At 46.8% G+C, this 18,236-nt stretch overlaps 1 protein-coding gene across 2 annotated transcripts in view; it reads left to right on the top strand.

The window, feature by feature from the left end:
• SNX33 (sorting nexin 33) overlaps positions 1 to 13,916 on the top strand; it is a gene marked incomplete at its 5' end in the record, with an annotated part of 57,260 nt that extends 43,344 nt beyond the window's left edge. The window contains one exon of one of the 2 annotated variants that reach the window (XM_083712212.1): positions 10,048 to 13,916. In XM_083712212.1, the coding sequence (XP_083568338.1) occupies positions 10,048 to 10,460 (413 nt within the window). In that variant the 3' untranslated portion in view covers positions 10,461 to 13,916. Of the gene's footprint in view, positions 1 to 3,023; positions 4,104 to 10,047 lie in introns of those variants that run through there. The other variant, XM_083712213.1, reaches the window with a different exon arrangement.
• Positions 13,917 to 18,236: the final 4,320 nt, after the last annotated feature.

The following is an 18,236-nucleotide window of genomic DNA, read 5'->3' as shown; positions in this document are numbered from 1 at the left end:
ATCCCGCTTGCGGGTTTCCTTTGGAGGCATCTGGCTGGCCCCTGTGAGAACAGGCGAGTGGACAAGGGGGGGGGGGCATCCACAAGACTGCATCATAAGATGGCAATCTTTTCTTATTTGTGAGTTAAGTACTTGGGAATCAGTACCATCAAACTCAGAGGATCGTGCTGCACAGTTACCTGGTTTGCAGTCTTCAAAATCTAACTACCTAATACCAATAATTTCGAGACAGAATAAATTCGCTGGTGCAAATGCAGATGCCATGGCAATAGTGGCACAAGTTTTGCAAGCAGATGTGAACGGGTGCATGCAGTGAGAAAGTACAAAACCCAATCAATTATAGATGGGGAGTACATTGCAAATGACAGCAGGTGGCCTGGTTTCTGCACTCTTCCAATGCTATCCCTTCTTTTTGTGCCCAGAAGATGCGGTTTTATGCCTGAGTAAGTCCGAAGGGTGGCCACTGTGCAGCAGCGAGAGCAGAAGGCAGTCCGCTGTGCCTGCCTTGTGTATTAGGCAGTCCATCTGAATTATTTATTGCAAAAAACTGGGTTATTTCTTCATTTGCATTAGCGTGAGGTGGCAGCTGGATAGTGAGGACTCTTGGCTTCATTCTTTATAGATTCAGAATTTTGCGAACACGAGGAGAGTCCTGCTGAAGTCTGTAGTGGCTAACGGGATGCCTCTTGCTTGCTTGGGGGCTGGCCCAAGACATTTTGTTGCCTGAAGCAAAGGATAAGATGGTGCCTTCCTCTCCTTCTGCATGCATCTTCTTGCGAGACCAGCAGTTAAATTTTATTTGTGATTATGGGACAACATCTTCCACTGTACCTGAGGGTTGCAGGCTTGCTTAGGGGCCCCAGAGCAAGCTACTTGAGGAGACCCTGGGAAAATGGAGATGGCTACGGCCCCCAGATTCTCATTCTGTCTAATGGTAGGGCCAGCCTTGTTCTTGGCCTTGTCTTAGACCAATAGTCCTTTTCACTCGGGTGGCATTGATGTTAGCCAGCCTTCCAAGCTTGGTGGTTGAGTTTCCCTCCAGTTATAAGTCATGGTAATCTGAGCAAATAAAGAACCATCTCCCTATCTCATGCTGGAACTGCTTCTTTAATATACCCCAAAAGAGAGCATGAGAGATGTTTCCTGTAAGAGCTTCATCCATTTCCATATATCTGGTGATATTTCTGGGCTGTGTGTGCTTAAAGAAATACTAGAAAATATATTGGCATGCTCACCCCACTTCTCCTAGCTAGCTAGGAGATTAATTAATTAATTAACTGCTTGATTGTAAAAAAACAAAAAAAAGCAGTTTACAGAAAATATATGTTTGAGCAGACCACATATAGGATTCCACTGTTAGTAAACTTTAGATCAACCACAGTTTTCTAGTTTAGATGCAACAGGAAACTAGTTAAGTGTAGCTTCCTGGCTTTTTTGCTTGTGTGGGCAAATGCACAAAGCTTGTTTATATCAAAGGTTATTGATATGACAATCCAAATGTGGCCCCTCTCTGACTTTCCCAGTCTGTCTTGCTTGAGGTCAAACTGCACTTTTAATTATTTATTTCCACACTTAAGAACTAGATTGCATCATGCTTAGCTTGGAGAAGGGGGACAGTGATTTTAAGGAAGATATAAGGAAGTCAAGAAGTCAAAGCAAGATCAGAACACAGAGCAGTCTTTTTGCAACCTTTTGGTTCCAAAATTAACTTAAGCCAACAAGAAACCCTGACCTGTTAAGGCCATGATAAATATTGTGGTAATCATTACTACCTTGGATTGTGAGACAGTTTATTTGAGATGGTTAGGTAGAACTGAAATGGTTTGCATTAGCGTAAAATAAGAATCAGGACGACTGAGAGCAGGTTTAGGCACCGGTAAAAAATAAAATAAAAAATGGGCCCCTCAACAAGGGCGGAATGGCTAATTTTTTTTTTTTTACAAGGCTATAAAATAAATGTGTAGTTTTATTTTTATGTTAAGAATAGATATGATAATATTTGTACTTGTTGAGAATATTAAGATACTAATGACTAATATCAATAATATCAACCCCCCCCCCCATGATTGTAGTCAAACAAACCTTATACTTTAAATGTTAAACTTTGCACAGTGTTCACTTAGAAAAACATACAAATGCAACTGTGCATAGTAAGATGTGTCTGGGCTGTCACACTGTCAAAGTGCAGAATCAAATATCTGTATAGAGTTGAAAATGCTTGGTTCACAGCACAGGTTTACAAGAATTTTACTCAGGATTGTGCATGCATTGGACATTAACTATATATTCTGTTGAGAATTACATAAAACATGCCAGATAGTCAGGCACCAGAAAATTGTACCAGGTCCCCACACCCTGCTCTCATTGGCCCTGATAAAAATGTGCCAGGTATCTACTTGCAATGTTTCTCAACCTTGGGTCCCCAGCTGTTGCTGGACTACAACTCCCATCATCCCTAGCTAGCAGGACCAGTGGTAGGAGATGATGAGAGTTGTCGTCCAGCAACAGTTGGGAACCCAAATTTGAGAAACGCTGATAGAGGGATTAATACCCAGTTTATTCTGCAGCCACTGAGCGTGCTCAGTCCTCATTGGACTGTTTTCAGACTGTGTTCTCATTTCTGCTTCTGTAAACCTCAGGTTTCCCTTGGGCCTGGGTGTTCATCAGTTTTGTTGAATTAATTAAACTAAATAGCTTTAATTGGATTTTGAATAAATGTGCAATTAATTGTTACTGGTCTGAATTTTACTTTATCTTCCTTAGTGGGTCATGCAAACTGCTATTCTGAATGATGCTTTTATAGGGTTTGATAGGGGGCACTGGGGATGAACCAAAGGGGTGGGAGGGTCGCCCAAAATGAAGTTGGGAACCACTGGTTTAAAACAACTGTGCATTCATAAAATCACATTCAAAGCAAACGGTGCCTTTTAAAAGGGGAGACCGAGGATTATGAGTGGGGTACCCTGCATCTAATGGTGTTGCCTTTGCCTGCTGTCTCTCTCTGCCCCGCTCCCCCCGGGCAGGTGCCTTTGCCAAGGTGAAGGAGAGCCAGAGGATGAGCGACGAGGGGAAGATGGACCAGGAGGAGGCAGACGGGATTCGCAAGCGCTGCCGCGTGGTGGGCTTTGCCTTGCAGGCGGAGATGAACCATTTCCATGAGAGGCGCATCTTGGACTTCAAGAGGATGATGCAGTCATACCTCAAGCAACAGATCATCTTCTACCAGAGAGTCAGTCAGCAGCTGGAGAAGACCTTGCGGATGTATGACAGCCTCTAGTACCTCCTGGCTCTCATTTGCCTGGCAGGAGGATGAGCTGGGCTTGCATTTTCCTCTGTGCCTGGACAGGAGTGCATGAGAAGTGTGCCTTCCTACCATACAGCCAGGCTTGTACTTTTAAGGGGGTTTAGGAATGGGAGGGTGAGGTGGAGGCCTCATTGCCAGGTGGACTTGGGTGCCTTCAAGGCCCCTCATTATGCACACAATCAAAAAGGGAAGCTTGCAGCACCAGCAACCCAACTCCATGTTGTAGCTTCTCTCTTCATCCGAACTGAACGGAGAGGCAAAACGGCATTTCAGCGAACACACCATCCTGTCTTCCTCTGCTCAGGGGTTGCTGGCTTCCCAATCTGCATTGTTTACAGAGGAAGTGAGAAAATATGTTTTGTAGACAAATTGGAAACAGAATTTTTGTCACCTTAGAGTTTATTATTTGTTTTCTGCTGCTTCTCAGGCTTGATCTTCTAGAGTTTTCTCATCCTAATTGTGCCCAGTTCCCCACTGAATTGGTGAATGAGATCAGGATTGTTTGCTGCTTATCACAACAGTACTTTCTAGATAGGTTGTGGTGAGCTTAAATAAGTGGTTTTTTTTAAAGGCAGAGGGATTGGAATGTAAATTTTGGTGCAACAGAATGGATCTTTTTGGGAAATCACACAAACACACAAGGTATCAGCACCTTTGTATTTTTTTTCTAAACTGTCCGCAGAGATAACTACAGGATTCTTATTTTTTGTATTCTAAAATCAAAACAATACTTGGGAACCACAATTTTTATGTTCTGCTTGGTTTGTTACTTAAAGTGTATTTTGGGGCAAAATTCAAAGGGTCCGTTGTATCGTCATTAATTAGTTTTTAAAAATGGGTGCAGGAGCTTTTGTTTTTGGTGAACTGGGGCAAAGGATGGTCTGAAAAAGGCTCAGACATGTTGACATGCTGCGTTGCCTTGGCAGAGGGAGGCTGCACAGGGGGAATCCCATTTGTACTCAGGCTAGTGATATGAAAGGGTGGGTGGCCCCTATTTCTATCCTGCTCTTCCCCCTCACTTCCCAGGAGCTGCCAGCCTGTGGCTGGAAATGCAACCAGCACAAGCCCTGGCTGAGGAGCCTTTGCTCATAGCCTGGGGATGAGACTCGCTCTTGACATCTTGAAGATCATAACGCACTCCCTGAACTCGGGATGTTGAGCCCATTCTGGACAAGCTCCCGAGGGCCACATTTCAGGGGTGGGCGGAGCCAAAGGCAACCGTGGGCAGAGGAAACATGAGGCTGGTTTCTACACACTCCTCTTTTATCCTCCACCCAAAGAAGTAAGAGGCAACATGGGAGTTCCAGGATGCAATACATGCAGGAAGGTGGGGGGGGGAGGGGGAGGGGGGAGGGCTAAGAGAAGGGGGCGGGGCTGGGGAGAATCCCATGTGTCAGATAAGTTCCCCACCCACATCAAAGCATGCACATTGATGCACGGGGATTACATGACCCTTTGATTCCCTTCCAACTCTGTATAATTCTATGATTCTGTGAACTTTTTCAGGGTTCCTGAGAGCATGAAATGAGCTGGAGACACACAGTCTGATCTGAGCTTCAGCCGAACACCATGCATGCCTCTCCCTGCCCCCATGTCATCAATGCACATTCTACAGCTTCTAAGAGGCACGTGGCCATACTGAAATGCCTTGTAATGAGAAAGGCTTTTGGTCCCTGTGGCCCAATATTGTGGACTCTCATTGGTAGGGTCTCCATAAGGGCAGTAGCTCCATGGTGGAGTGTCTGCCTTGCCTGTCCAAGGTGCCAGGTTCAATCTCCAGCATCTCCAGGTTGGACCAAGGATGCCTCCTGTCAGAAACCCTGGAGAGCTGCTGCCAATCAGTGTTGACAATATTGAGCTAGATAGACCAATGGCCTGACTTGGTATAAGGCCATTTCGTATATTCTCATTAAAGAGTGGTCATTTCCAGCTGTTCCACTTGAGAGCCATCTAACTCGGAGAGCCTTTGGCCTTGACAGTGCCTGGGGCTGATGGATTTGAGAGTCACAGGTTCGCTATCCAGATGTGCTTGGACTCAAATCCATCAGTCCCAGCCAGCATGACCAGGGATGACAGGAGTTGTAATTCAGCAGTTACTGGAAGGCTGCAGATTAGCCACCCCTGCTCTAACTGCAAGTGATTGAACCTGGGGCTCTGCATGCAGAGCATGTGCTTTATTGCCAGGCGAGATGGTACTCCTGCAACCACCTTTTGCATTTCCTGTGGCTCACCAAGCATAGTCATGCATATTCAAGTGTGTGTTTTCTCACCCTTGCAGAAGCTGTTGCAGCATCTGAATCCTCCCCAGATGTGAATTCTGAGCAGGTGTGGTCAGTAAGAAAGTGGGAGGGGCAGGGGGGGGGAAAGAGGACATATTTGCAAATACTTTGGAAAGGGGAAACAGAGGCAGATAGGTATGTCTGTGTCAACCTTGATTAGCAAGCCTGGACTTGACATGCCTCCGGCCAGATAGGGGTGCCCTGCAGTCACACCCAGCCGATGAACCAGTGGATTGGGAAGCAGGTCCTTGCTGCGGGAACAATAATGTCGAAGTTAAGGAGTGTCCCTGTTTTCATTTGCAAAAAGTTGAAAGTCCGAGTCACATGGGCAGGTAGGGTGGGAGTGGGCGAATGCAGGAAAGGGAGCAACGACAGGAGCAAAGAGCTACGGGTGGAGCGTGACCTCTTGTTATTCAAAGCTACTTCACAATTGTGCCTACAAGACAGGATTCTGAGAAGAGGGGTGGATGTCCATGTCCGTAGGTATAAATTGCTTCCAGGCAGGCGCCTTTCCTTGGCTGATTGGGAGGATGTCAAAGTTAGTGGAGTTAGTTACTGTCAACACTTGCTGGCTGATAGATTGGCCTGGTGCGTGGGCTTTGTTTTCTCAGGGAAATATTGAGAATAAATTACAGCATAGAAAGGAAACCAGGCCTGGCTTGGACTTCAGAGTTTCTCGCGGTACCAGAATGTTGTTTTAAGCCTTGAGTCAGTAACTCCTGCTGCTGAAAAATGCAGAGAAGCAACAAGTAATTTGCTTACCGATGTTCTTATGTCAGCATTGTGATTTCCATGTCATTTTCATAAACCAGGCAGACCCAATGTGCACCAGTTCTGCAACATGAATTTCCTGTCCCAGTCAAAATACCACACAGCCCTGGCACAGTGCTTATGCCTAGACCTCTGACGCATAAGGCCTCTGGAACAACAAGCTTCCTTCTACTTGTGCTCCTGTTTCAGATCATTTAGCCCGTTCCAAAAGAAGAGTTTCAAACTCCTGTAATCATGAGAACTAGACACTTAAGCCAGCAAACAAACCTCAGATCGTCTCGCACACTTTGATTGCACACTTTGGATTCTAAGACGGTGATGGGCAGCCTCTGGCAGAGGCAGATTTAGGTTCAGTTGCACTGGACACAGAATCTCATGGGGCCACAATTATGATGTAGAATGGAAGACTAGAGGCCGGGGTGCCAAATTTTGTCATCGCACACACGGCACCACTGAAATTTGAGACCCCGAGGTCTGCCACTGCCCATGGCTCTTTGGATGTTGCTGCAATGCAACACCCATCATCCCTCACAAATGTTCCTGGGTTGCTCTGCTACTTTTGCCTGGCATGTGGCCCCTGGAAAGTTGTCCAGAAGGCAGTGTGACCCTCAATCTGATCCCCCACCCCATCCCTGGTATAGGATGATGTTGGTCTCCAGGATCCTCAAGTCTGAGCCAGCATGGGCAATGGTCAGGAATGATGGGTATACAGGGTATTCAACACGATGGGTATACAGGGTATTCTGTGTTTTTGTTTCATATGTTTATGTTGTGAACCACCCTGTGATCTTCGGATGAAGGGCAGTATACAAATTTAATAAATAATGATGATGACATTAATGATAATATCTGGAGGGCCAGAGTTCTACTGCCCTGATCCAACCAGTCTTCCAATATAGCGTCCCTTACAGAAGTGTGTGTTTCCAGGGGGGTTGGATTTCTCAGTGGATTTTTGCTAGCAGCAGCAGGGCAGGACCTTGACAGCTCCACCTCATATTTTAACCCTGCCAGCTGGAAGGCGGGCAGCCATCTCTGATTATGTTCCCTTCCCTGTCCTCCATATCATCAGGCCCAGTTTCTGACACGATGGCTGGGATTTTGAGCTGGGATTCACTAAGCTTCATTCACAGAGGTGGAACTTGCGGCCCTCTGGTGTTGTTGAGCTACAACTTCCAACAGCCCCAGCAAGTGTGACCAGTGGTCGGGGCCAATGGGAGCAACATCCAGCAACATTGCGGGGGGCATGCAAGTTGCCCCATATATTCCAGCTCTGCTAACCCTGGAAAGAGAGAGAGAGATGCAGAGCACTGAAGCATCACCTACCCCTGACTACAACACGACAACCACTGCTGCAATTTCACCAAGCAACACGCACACAGTCTCGCTCCAGAGAGGTTGACCTGCTCCAGGTTGGAGTTTGCAGAGGACAAGCTTTGATGGAGTCCAGGGTAGTTTGCAGGAGAACAGGACCCTGCAGAGGTGGCATCTAAGAGCAGAAGAGCAGGTGTTGCTCTGGCAATAGACTACAGACGACTTCCCACTTACGTGGGGGTTACGTTTCTGGCCCCCTGTGCAGAAGTGAAAGCATGTAAAGTGGGGAGCATTCTCTAAACATTCTTTAAAAGTCCTCTGCTACTCTCGTTTCAATCCATATCAAAAAATACTATATCCAAAAATATCCACAACTCAGATTGAAGCTATAGGGCTGGCCAGAGGCTGGAGGATGTGAGGGACAGTGGCTGCTTCACTAGAGGTGCCAGCTTGTGAGGGTGATTGGGGGGGGCAATCTCTAGAATCCCAACCATGGGAACTTAGCAACTTCATTTAAGGAAAGATTAGGAAAATTCATGGAGGTGCTATTATAGGCACCTTCAAATATCTGAACAGCTGTCATATGGATGATGCAGCATGCTTGTTTTCTGCTGCTCCGAAGAGTAGGATGGCTTCCTGACCAAACATCAGGAAGAACTCTCCTTCACTAGAGGTTTTTAAGGAGAGGTTGGATGGTCATCTGCCAGGAATTCTTTAGCTGAGATTCTTGCACTACAGGGGGTTGGACTAGATGAGCCTTGGAAGTCCCTTCCAACTCCAAAGTCTGTGATTTGTTCTCCATCCTCCTAGTCCATTTTCCTTCTGTGATGTGTTTTTTTCTTGTGTGTGTGTGTGTTTTTAAAATTAAGCCTGAGGGTAAGGACCATTAATAATAAAGCAACGTGTAAGTTGCTGTGGGAGCATTTTGGGGCTTAAGAGTGGGATTAATAGTTGATACAATTAATACAGAGTACAAATAAGTAAATAATAAGGCTATCAGTGGCCTTATTATTTAGTCATTGTGGCTAAATGCTACCTCCAGATTTAAATAACATAAGCACCTAGTAATGTAAGAGGAGCCTGCTGGATCAGGCCAGTGGGACCCTTCTAGTCCAGCATCCTGTTCCCACAGTGGCCAACCAGATAGAATTGGAAGGGAAGCCGAGAGTCATTTTGTTCAACCCTAACTCAGAAATCTCCATGAATTTGTCTAATCCTCTACTGCATTTTGTGGGAGTGAGTTCCATGGTTTAACTCTGCACTGTGCACAGATGGACTTCCTTTTATCTGTCCTGAATCTTCCAGCACTCAGAGGGAGCAGGCTCTGGATACCAGTCTGTGGGGACCTCAGGTGAAGAGGGCCGTTGCCCTGACAGGCTTCTCAGAGGCATCAGGTTAGGAAGTGGGAATGTGTTGGATTTGCTTACAGACTCCATGCTGTTGTTGTGCAAGAGGGCTTAACAACTTGTTTGTGCCACATGTTGGAACCAGACGTTCCGAGTCTGCCTGTCCTCCAGCTCCCTCCCTTCAGATCACATTCTTCCTTTCTGACCGAGTCTCAGGGAATCAAACACCCTTTCCCTCCCCTCTTGCTTGCAAGGAGAGGCAAGGAGGAGGAAGCCTATTTTCCTGCTGCTGCTGCTGCTGCTGCTGCTGCTGCTGCTGCTGCTGCTGCTGCTAGTGAAAGAAAGTGAAGCAATAAGAGATGCAGCTCTGGAGACCTTCTCTTAAGAACCAAAGCAGAGCATCTGCTGGATCCGGCCAAAGGGGTCCAGCTGGTCCAGCCTCCTGTTCTCGCAGTGGCCAACTGGATGCCCCCAAGGAAATCTGCAAGCGGGATTTGAGCACAAGAGCAGCCCTCTCCCCTCCTGTGGTCTCTCTGTTGCCCCAGCTTCAAGACGTAGCGCAGACGCCGACTCACAGAGAGACTCACTGACTGGCCAGTGAGCTCAAGAGCCCAGACTGCTGAGCTGATATCCCTTAATCATCTATAGAGGGCACTGGGCTGTTGCCATAGCAACTGGCTTAGTTAACATTGCACCTGCTGGCTTATCTGAGACTGGGGTGATTCGTGTCCATGAAAAAACAGCCCTATCCTCTATGTCCAGCTGCTCCTACATCTCTCTGAGATGTCTGGGATTCAATTTGTGGCCTTTGCACACAGCAGATGCTCTGCCACTGGGCCATGGGCCTCCCCCCAAGTCTTCCTGGGAAAGGGTCACCAGTGTCCCTGCAGTTTGCGATGGTCTTCCAGTGTCATGCAGGTCACAAAGAGATGTTTCCTATTGGCATATTTTTTTAAAAAAGAAAGACCCATGAACAATGGGGTTCCACCAGCTGCTCTGCTGCCTGACTGTATTCCTCCTATCTCTTCATTATCAGGTCTGCTTCCCTCCACCTTATCTGTGATGGCCTGGGAATCCGATTCAGAGGCTGAACCGGAAGAATCCCAGCCTGCACAGGAGTTCCTGCCTCCAGGGCTGGCTGAGCTAGGGCAGGGCCTTGATCCTGAAGCGCCTGCTCCTGTGCCGGATCCTCAGGAGCAGGCACCAGGTGAATCAACTCTGGCTCCGGAGGCGATTGAGGATGCATTGCCTACAGGTGCGCCTCTCCCAGCCCTGTCAGGGGAAAGTGAGTCTTCCCCTGGGTCCAGTAACCCACTGGCCTCTCCTGAGCTGCAGAGGCTCAGGGCAGAGAGGCGAAGGGAACTGGTTTCTCCCAGGAGGAGTGCTCGCCTTAAGGCCAGGAGAGGCAGGTCACCTGGGGGCCGGGACCACCCCTGGCCTCAGAGATGATAAAGGCCAGTCAGCCCGGTCCCAGGTTGCGGGAGCAACGTCGTTGAAGAGCTGTTTTGGCAGCACCCAGTCCTGTCCCCCCCCCCTTGCCTGGCTCCTCGCTGTGGACCCCGCTTCGCCCGTGGAGGACTGTCTGCCGACCCTCGACTCAGGTCCTGGACCTCGCCCCACGGTAACCTCCCCCCTGGACCAGCACATTATCATCAATCTTGCTTTTCTACTGCCGGAGGCTGTCACTTTGCTGCAAGACAAGTCCCAAGCAGAGCTGGGCTTTTCCATGGAGGTTCCTGTGGAGTCCTCGAGTGGGGAATGTGGAGCCCTCTGGACATTGTTGGACAACAACAAGGGAGGAGGGAGAAATTAAATTACGTTCACTTTTGAAAGTGAACCTGCCAAAATTGTGTTTTCCAAAACAATACGTGAACCAAAACACAACCACCCTGAGAAAGTTTCCAAATTTTGCAGTGCAGTTTTCCAGCCAAGTTCTGTGGGGCATGTTCCCATTTCAGGTCCTGAAACTGAGTGGATTGGGTAGTTGGGTCTTACTTAACACTGGCAGTGAGACAGGATCCTCCATCCACCTGAGGGCAGAAGGCAGTTAATCTGGTCCTGGTAGGTATTGGGTCGGTTGGGGGGGGTTCATGTCTGTTAGATGTTCTTGGACCCAGCTAGCACCAGCCCCAGCCAATGGCAGAACCAGCCCAAGACATTTTGGCACCTGAGGCAAACCACAAAAGGCCCCCCCCCCCCCGGAAGAAGGAGTGAGGGCAGATCAGAAACAAGGGGAAAGTAAACCTCTGCATCAGGATCTGCTACCCATGTGGATCCTGTCACCTGAGGAGTCACCACAGCTTGCCTCATGGGTGGCTGGTCCTAGCCAGTGGGCAGGAATGATGGGAGTTGGACTGTTCGTTCCCTCACTTTCTCATTTTGAAATCTTAAATTCAGTTCTCCACATATTTGCAGCAATGTGCAATTTTTTAAAAAAATACCCCTTGTGAGTGAGACATGGTCTGAATGCACAAGTGTAGCCATATGTCTGTGGAGCTGTATGTGGGTTTCCTCTTATGTAGGATGGCTTCTGAGCATACCAAGGCTGCCCAGAAATGGCATTTTAATAGGGAATTCCTGGCAAGGTTTAACTTCGGGGTGTGGGTGGGTGTTTTTGTTTTGGTCTCTGTAATGGGAAGGAAAAGGGAACTACGGTACCTTCTTGAACCTGAGAGCAGAAGAATAGCCTGCTAGATCCAGCCAAAGGGGCCCATCTAGTCCAGTCTCCTCTTTTCTCAGTGGCCAACCAGATGCTTGTGGGAAACCTGCAGCAAGATTCGAGCACAAGAGCAGCCCTCTCTCCTCCTGTGGTTTCCAGCAGCTAGTATTGTGCATGTATGAAATATAAATTCTTCACAAACTGATATTGTGTCAGCCTGTGGTAGAAAAATAGCCTATCTGTTCCCTCACCTTCATGTTTTTTGTTTTGTTTTTTACATTTCAACCCTGAACCCACTTCACTCCCCCCTCTCAGCCTGGCAGGGCTTTCAAGGAGTGGCTGGCACAGCAATGAGATTGCTCAGATGGCTCCTGATGCTATCATGCAGCTGGAGTAAAACCTGCCTCTGAGGACTCCGTGCTTTCGCTGCCAGCTACAACAGTTGCCAACCGCTGCCGCCATATTCCATGCCTTAACAATGGAGGAAAGGCTCTCCCATGCTGCCAAAATCCAGCTGAAAACCAGCTCAGGCCCAAGATCCCAAATGGAATGCCACCCAGACATCGCCAGGAATGGGACACCTGCTGCCAACAGACACTGTATTTTTTGTAAGGGGAGGGGGTAATAAACGCAGAGCACTGAGCAAGCCTGCTTCCATTTAACATTCCTCCCTGTTCTTTGTGGCCTGGCTTTGAAGTATGTGTTTGATCCCCCCCCCCCGTAAGTTCATGCTGTGCTGCAATGACTAAGCAATGCAGGAAAGAAAGGGAAGGAAGGAAGGAAGGAAGGAAGGAAGGAAGGAAGGAAGGAAGGAAGGAAGGGGTGGTGGTGGTTGCATCTTACGGCATTTTTCAGCAATTGTGCTTTATGGAAAAATGGGTTATGCCTACATGGCTGGGTTCAAGAGCTTTGCAGTCCTTGGATTCCACACTGCATTTGGGAAGGAGTTAGTTATTTCTTGCATCATGATCTCCAGGTCCCAGAAGTGAGCTAAACTGAAAGGCAAACTAAAGGCTATTTTTGTTTGCACCACTCTAATTTTTAACCCTGGAACTTTCTCTCCCCCCCCCCCCGCCTTCCTTCTCCGGTAACAGACGTAATGGGTCTGTTAATAATTCAATAAAGCTGACATAGCAGGAGAGAGCTGAAAAGTCCCCATGGCTTTGTGGGAATGTTCAGGGAAGCAAGAGAGGATATATTGTTTAATGATATCCTTCCTAACTTGTGTTAGCTAGTTCTATATTTTAGCAGAGTTTAAACATTCCCCCTTTTTAAATTTGCACAGCAGTTAGCTTGTTGCAGGCTCATCTGAGCCTCTCTAAATAAGATTCCTTGTAAGATCCCTTCTTGTCCCTCTTAAAAAGAATAGACACAACAATCTTATTAAAGTCAATATAAAAGTAGTTTACTCACATTCATTCAGTTCACAGTTGGATCCCAGAAGGCAGACTTAGGTTACAAAACTATATACACATGTGGAACTAACCCATAAGGGAGTTAATTCCTAAGTGACTGCAAACAGACAGTCACTTCTGCTCACATATAGAGAGAAACAAAACTGAGAAGAAGAGAGCAAGAGAAGAACATGTGCTCCTTCTTGCCCAGATTAGGCCACACCTACTCTCTTGTCACATGCAGTGGAAGTTCGTCCCAGCTCAGGAAGAAACAAGAAGTTTTCTCCTGGCTGGTACAAAGCATCTCCTAGCATGTCCATTCTAGGAATGTTGTACTTGACTGCTATGTGTTTCACATCCCACAGGCTTGCGAAGAGACCCTCCACAGAGCCTGAAGAGGATGTCAATGAGCCCAAAGTCCAGTTATAAAGTTTTTAAAAGCTGTAAAAAACAAAAGATTTCAAGGGCTCCAAAATGGGAGTTCTCGCTGCTGCTCCGCTACCCCCCACAACAACAGCTGTTGGGTGGGAAGCTGTATCACAGGGGGCTCCTCACTTATGTGCATTTCGCTTATGCTTGCGGGGCCCAGAATGCAACCCCTGCATAAGTGGGGAGTCAACTGTATTTCAATAACCGTTGAACCTGCTCTATCGGAGGATTATTGCTTCCTTGAACAAACAAGGGTTTTTAAAAGTGACTCCTTGGGTCAGCGTATAAGGGGCAATATAACAAATAAAGAAAAATATCTTCCACCTGCAATTGTGCACATATGCATAATCTATCTGCATTTGGTATCCTGTTTGGCATTGCTTGACATCACAACTCAATAAAGGCAGCTCTTATTGCTACTGACATTTTAATTGCAAACATTAATATTGTGCAGCTTGAAACAAGTGAATGCATAAAACTGACTCTTTTTGGAAGGAAACATTGTCTGAACCCATTAGCTATTATTCAAAATTTTACTTGCAGAATTTTCTTCAAAACAGAACAAAAACATCAAATATGCATCCACATAATTCCATAATACATGTGCTTATCTTAGAAATAACTTTAAAAAGGACTGTGATCAAAATTCGGCCTCTCTCCGATTCCAGCCTCCATTGTAGCCTAAGGCTGTGTGATCCTGAAGAGCTTCATTATATCTCTGCTTCCACAGAGCCTGGGAAAAAAAGACTCCAGCTACGACCCTTCCAAGATGGTGATTTGCAATTCAGCAACCTCTCATTCATCTAAAGTTAAACACCTCATCAGAGAACAATAACAGTTAGTGATGAACCCATCAAGCAGCTCAGCAAGCTCTTTTGCTCTTCTTTAGCTTTAACGGAGTCTTCTAGTTAAATACACACAGGCATTCTCCATTTCAGTGTGAATTAAACAATTATACTTAACCATTGAGACAAGTAGCTGACTCTAAAATGCTCTGTTTTCAGTACAGTGGTACCTCGGGTTAAGTACTTAATTTGTTCCGGAGGTCTGTTCTTAACCTAAATCTGTTCTTAACCTGAAGCACCACTTAAGCTAATGGGGCTTCCTGCTGCTGCTGTGCCGCTGCTGCACAATTTCTGTTCTCATCCTGAAGCAAAGTTCTTAACCCGAGGTACTGTTTCTGGGTTAGCGGAGTCTGCAACCTGAACCGTATGTAACCTGAAGCGTATGTAACCTGAGGTACCACAGTAAAGGGAAATGCAGGACACATTTAGATGATTTAATCACTTGTAAGTCCAGATCAAGGGAGTTGTAGTCCCACCCGCTTTCTCACCCTTAAGATGCAGCCATCATCTCCACAGACCAAAAGGTATGAAGCTTTGTGTATTCTAATGGTTTCTTTTTTGAGGAGGTGGGGGAATGTTGCCTCAAATGCATCTTACAGCTCTGCATCCAGCCTTGCTTGTGGGTTTCCTATTGGGGCATCTGGTTGTCCACTGTGAGCCAGATGAGCCCTTGAGCAGATCCTGAAGATCTATTTTTAGGTTTTTAAGTCCATATATCAAGTCAGCTGGTTTATAGAACTGTAGTCTCACCCCTTGACCCCAGCAAGCCCTATTTATCTCTTCTAGACAAGGGATCTGTAAACGGTGTTTCCGTGCGCTCTGGCACTCATCACGGCCCTCCCCGTGTTAGTAGTGGTTTAGTCATTCTGGCCACAGGACCTGGAAAGCTGTCTGTGGAGAAACGATGGCTCCCTCAGCCTGAAGAAGTGTGCATGCACACGAAAGCTCATACCAAGAACTGACTTAGTTGGTCTTTAAGGTGCTACTGGAAGGATTTTTTTTTTTGTTTTGACTATGGCAGACCAACACGGCTACCTGTCTGTAACTGGATCCATACCCCATAGTCACCTTGCCTGAAAGCAAGATGAACTCCATACCCCATAGTCACCTTTGACTGGACTTAACCGTTCAGGGGTCCTTTACATTTACCTGTGACAAAAGTGCAAAACATGTTCCTCAGAGACAGGCTAAGACATTGCTGTATTTTAGATGGCTATTGTTATATTTATTGTGATTGAATTGATTGATTGATTGATTAAATTTATTAGTCACTTTTTGCCACTGGAACTCAAAATGACTTACAATATTTTAAGAAAGAAAACAAACACATACATTAATACTACAACAGCAACAACCACTAAATTAAAACATCCCCCCCATGCAAAAATGCCATCAATAGTTAAAAGCCAAAAGGCCTGATTAAAATGGAATCCTTTTGCCTGGTGCCTAGAGATATGTAAGGATAGTGCCAAGTGAGATTGCTCAGGGAGAGCGTTCCACAAGTGGGAAGCCACCCACTCTTCTTGTGTTGCTACCATCCAGACTTCCCAAGGAGGGGACACACAAAGAAGGTGCTCAGATAATGATGGCAGCTCCAGGTTGTTACATATGGGGAGAGGTGGTCCTTGAGCTATGGGGGTCTTGAGCTGCATAAGATTTTATAGGTCAAAACCTGCACTCTGAATTGGGTCCAGAACCTAACTGGTAGCCAGTGCAGTGATGTAACCTGCTCTGGGACCTTAGCATCCAGAGTCTTGGGTCTTTTAAAATTATTATTTTGTAAATAAGTGGGAATTCAAGTGAGCATCCATAGAAAGCTGTCTAACCAAGACAGACCATTGGTCCATCAAACTCCTTATTACCTGCCTCTCCAGGGTTTCCTACTGCAATCACAGAGACCTTGGAGATCATCCAGTGTAACCCTCTTCTCACTGCAGGATCTGCAATACAGGATGCAACCACAGCATCCCTGACAGGTGGCTGTCCAGCCCCTGCTTAAATAGGTCTAACAATGGAAATCCCAACACCTCTTGAGGCATTTGCTGTGTTTTTTAATAGCTCCCACCATTTGGAAGCTCCTCTGAATACTGAACTGAAATCTTCACCTCTGAAATTCCCATCAATTGGCTCTTTCCTTCACCTCTGGAGCAACAGGGAACAAGCCTGCTCCATCATTTGCAGGGAAAACCTTCCACATGTTCCCACCGTCTTTACCCACTGATGCTGGAAATCGACTCTCACTGTCTGCATGCAAAGTATTGCATTGAGCTGCAGGACAGGTAGAAAATCCAACAGGGAAGTGGATCCAAATGTATAGTGAGGATGGACAAGCCATGCTCCCCCAACAGCTTCCGTTGCCCAAATCCAGTACATGCTCTTGCCCTGTAGAACCCAGACTACGTTTGCCCCAATACTTTAGACCTATTTCAACCTCTTTTGCATCTTGTTCTAACTATAGGGAAAATGTGCAAGAAATTGTGTGTGCTCCCAGGAGTCCAAGGAGGAAGCCAGCAAAACTCTGGGGAAATGGCACCTAGACAAAAACCAGGGGCACCAGGGGACAAAAATCAGTCTGCTCTCTTCCCATGCCTTTATCAGCAGAAATCAGCTGGTGGAATTTTTCACCATGGAGAGATGAAGTTTATTGCAGGGAGGGGAACCTGTAGTCCTGCGGATGCTTCTGGATTCTGTCAGCTCCCGTTCCTGGTCAAGGATTATGGGAGTTGTAGTCCAGCAATATCTGGAGGGCCTCACCTTCCTCCACACTGTTCTATCATTTTATCGGCTGGCCAATTTCTCCCTAGAAACAGAAGAGCAGAAAAGACCCAAAGGCTGTGAGGCAGGTTAGGCTGAGAGACGCCAGACACACTTTGGTTACCCCATGAGCTTCAAGGCTGAGCAAGAACTTGGACCTGGGTCAATCCAGTCCTGGACTGATGCTGCAGCCACTACTCCAAGACATGGGTGAGGAAGTACTACTAGAACCTAAATACCATTTTAAAAAATCATCACAACAACCCTGTGAGGTAGGCTAGGCTGAGCGAGAGAGGGACTGGCCCTCATTGGTCTCTGAGCTTTGGGACCTATGGCTCCCTGAGCCAAACTGGCTCCTTCCTTGTGATGATGAAGAGAGGCCCCTGACTCGTAGCAACACCTCAATCTTGCACTGCCTCCTATTTAAAAATAGTCTTTTTACATTCCAAATTTAGGACCTGGAGAGTTTGGTCAATTGGCTGAGCCTCCAAAGAGCCAGCAGTTGGCCAGCAACTAAGTGGGGCAGTGATGGGGCACAGAGGCAGACAAAAAGGAAAAAGCAAAGACCTCCTATGTGTGTGTCCCCCGCCCCCCACAGTAGAGCTTTTGCGGCTTGGGGTGGGGTGGAGACAGAACAATTCCTCCTGCACAGATGGTTGCTACAACCCTGCTCACACGCTGCCCTTTGTGCAACCCCCCTGCACTGGATGATCTTGGCATTTCATCACATTCCTTCAGGAGCCAAGATCCACTGGTCCAAAGCCTCTGGGAGTCAAGACAGCAAGTTTTCTCTGGCATTTAGCAGCTGTATTTATTAAACCCTGCGGCTGCTCTTGGAGAAAGTGAGAGAATATCCCTCAGAAATATCCCCCTCCTGAACTCTTGGATGGTCCTCATCAGGCCTGGACAACCTCTGCTCCAGTAAAAATGGGTAAAAGCCCAACATGTCTGGCTTGATAAATTTCTCCTTTAAACAGTCGTGGCTCCATCCCAAAGAATTCCAAGAGCTGTAGTTTGCCAAGGGTGCTGAATCCGGCCCCCTGCCCAGAGCTACAATGCTCAGAGTTCCAAGGTAAGAGGGATTGGCTGTTATGTGACATTTCATTTTATTTGACACTTCAGTGTGTACCCAGAACAGAATCTC

The sequence above is a fragment of the Podarcis gaigeae genome (genome assembly GCF_964106915.1).
Source record: "Podarcis gaigeae genome assembly, chromosome: 14".
Lineage (NCBI taxonomy): Eukaryota > Metazoa > Chordata > Lepidosauria > Squamata > Lacertidae > Podarcis > Podarcis gaigeae.
Note: the sequence above shows the minus strand (reverse complement) of the source record. Positions and strands in the feature narration are given on the sequence as shown.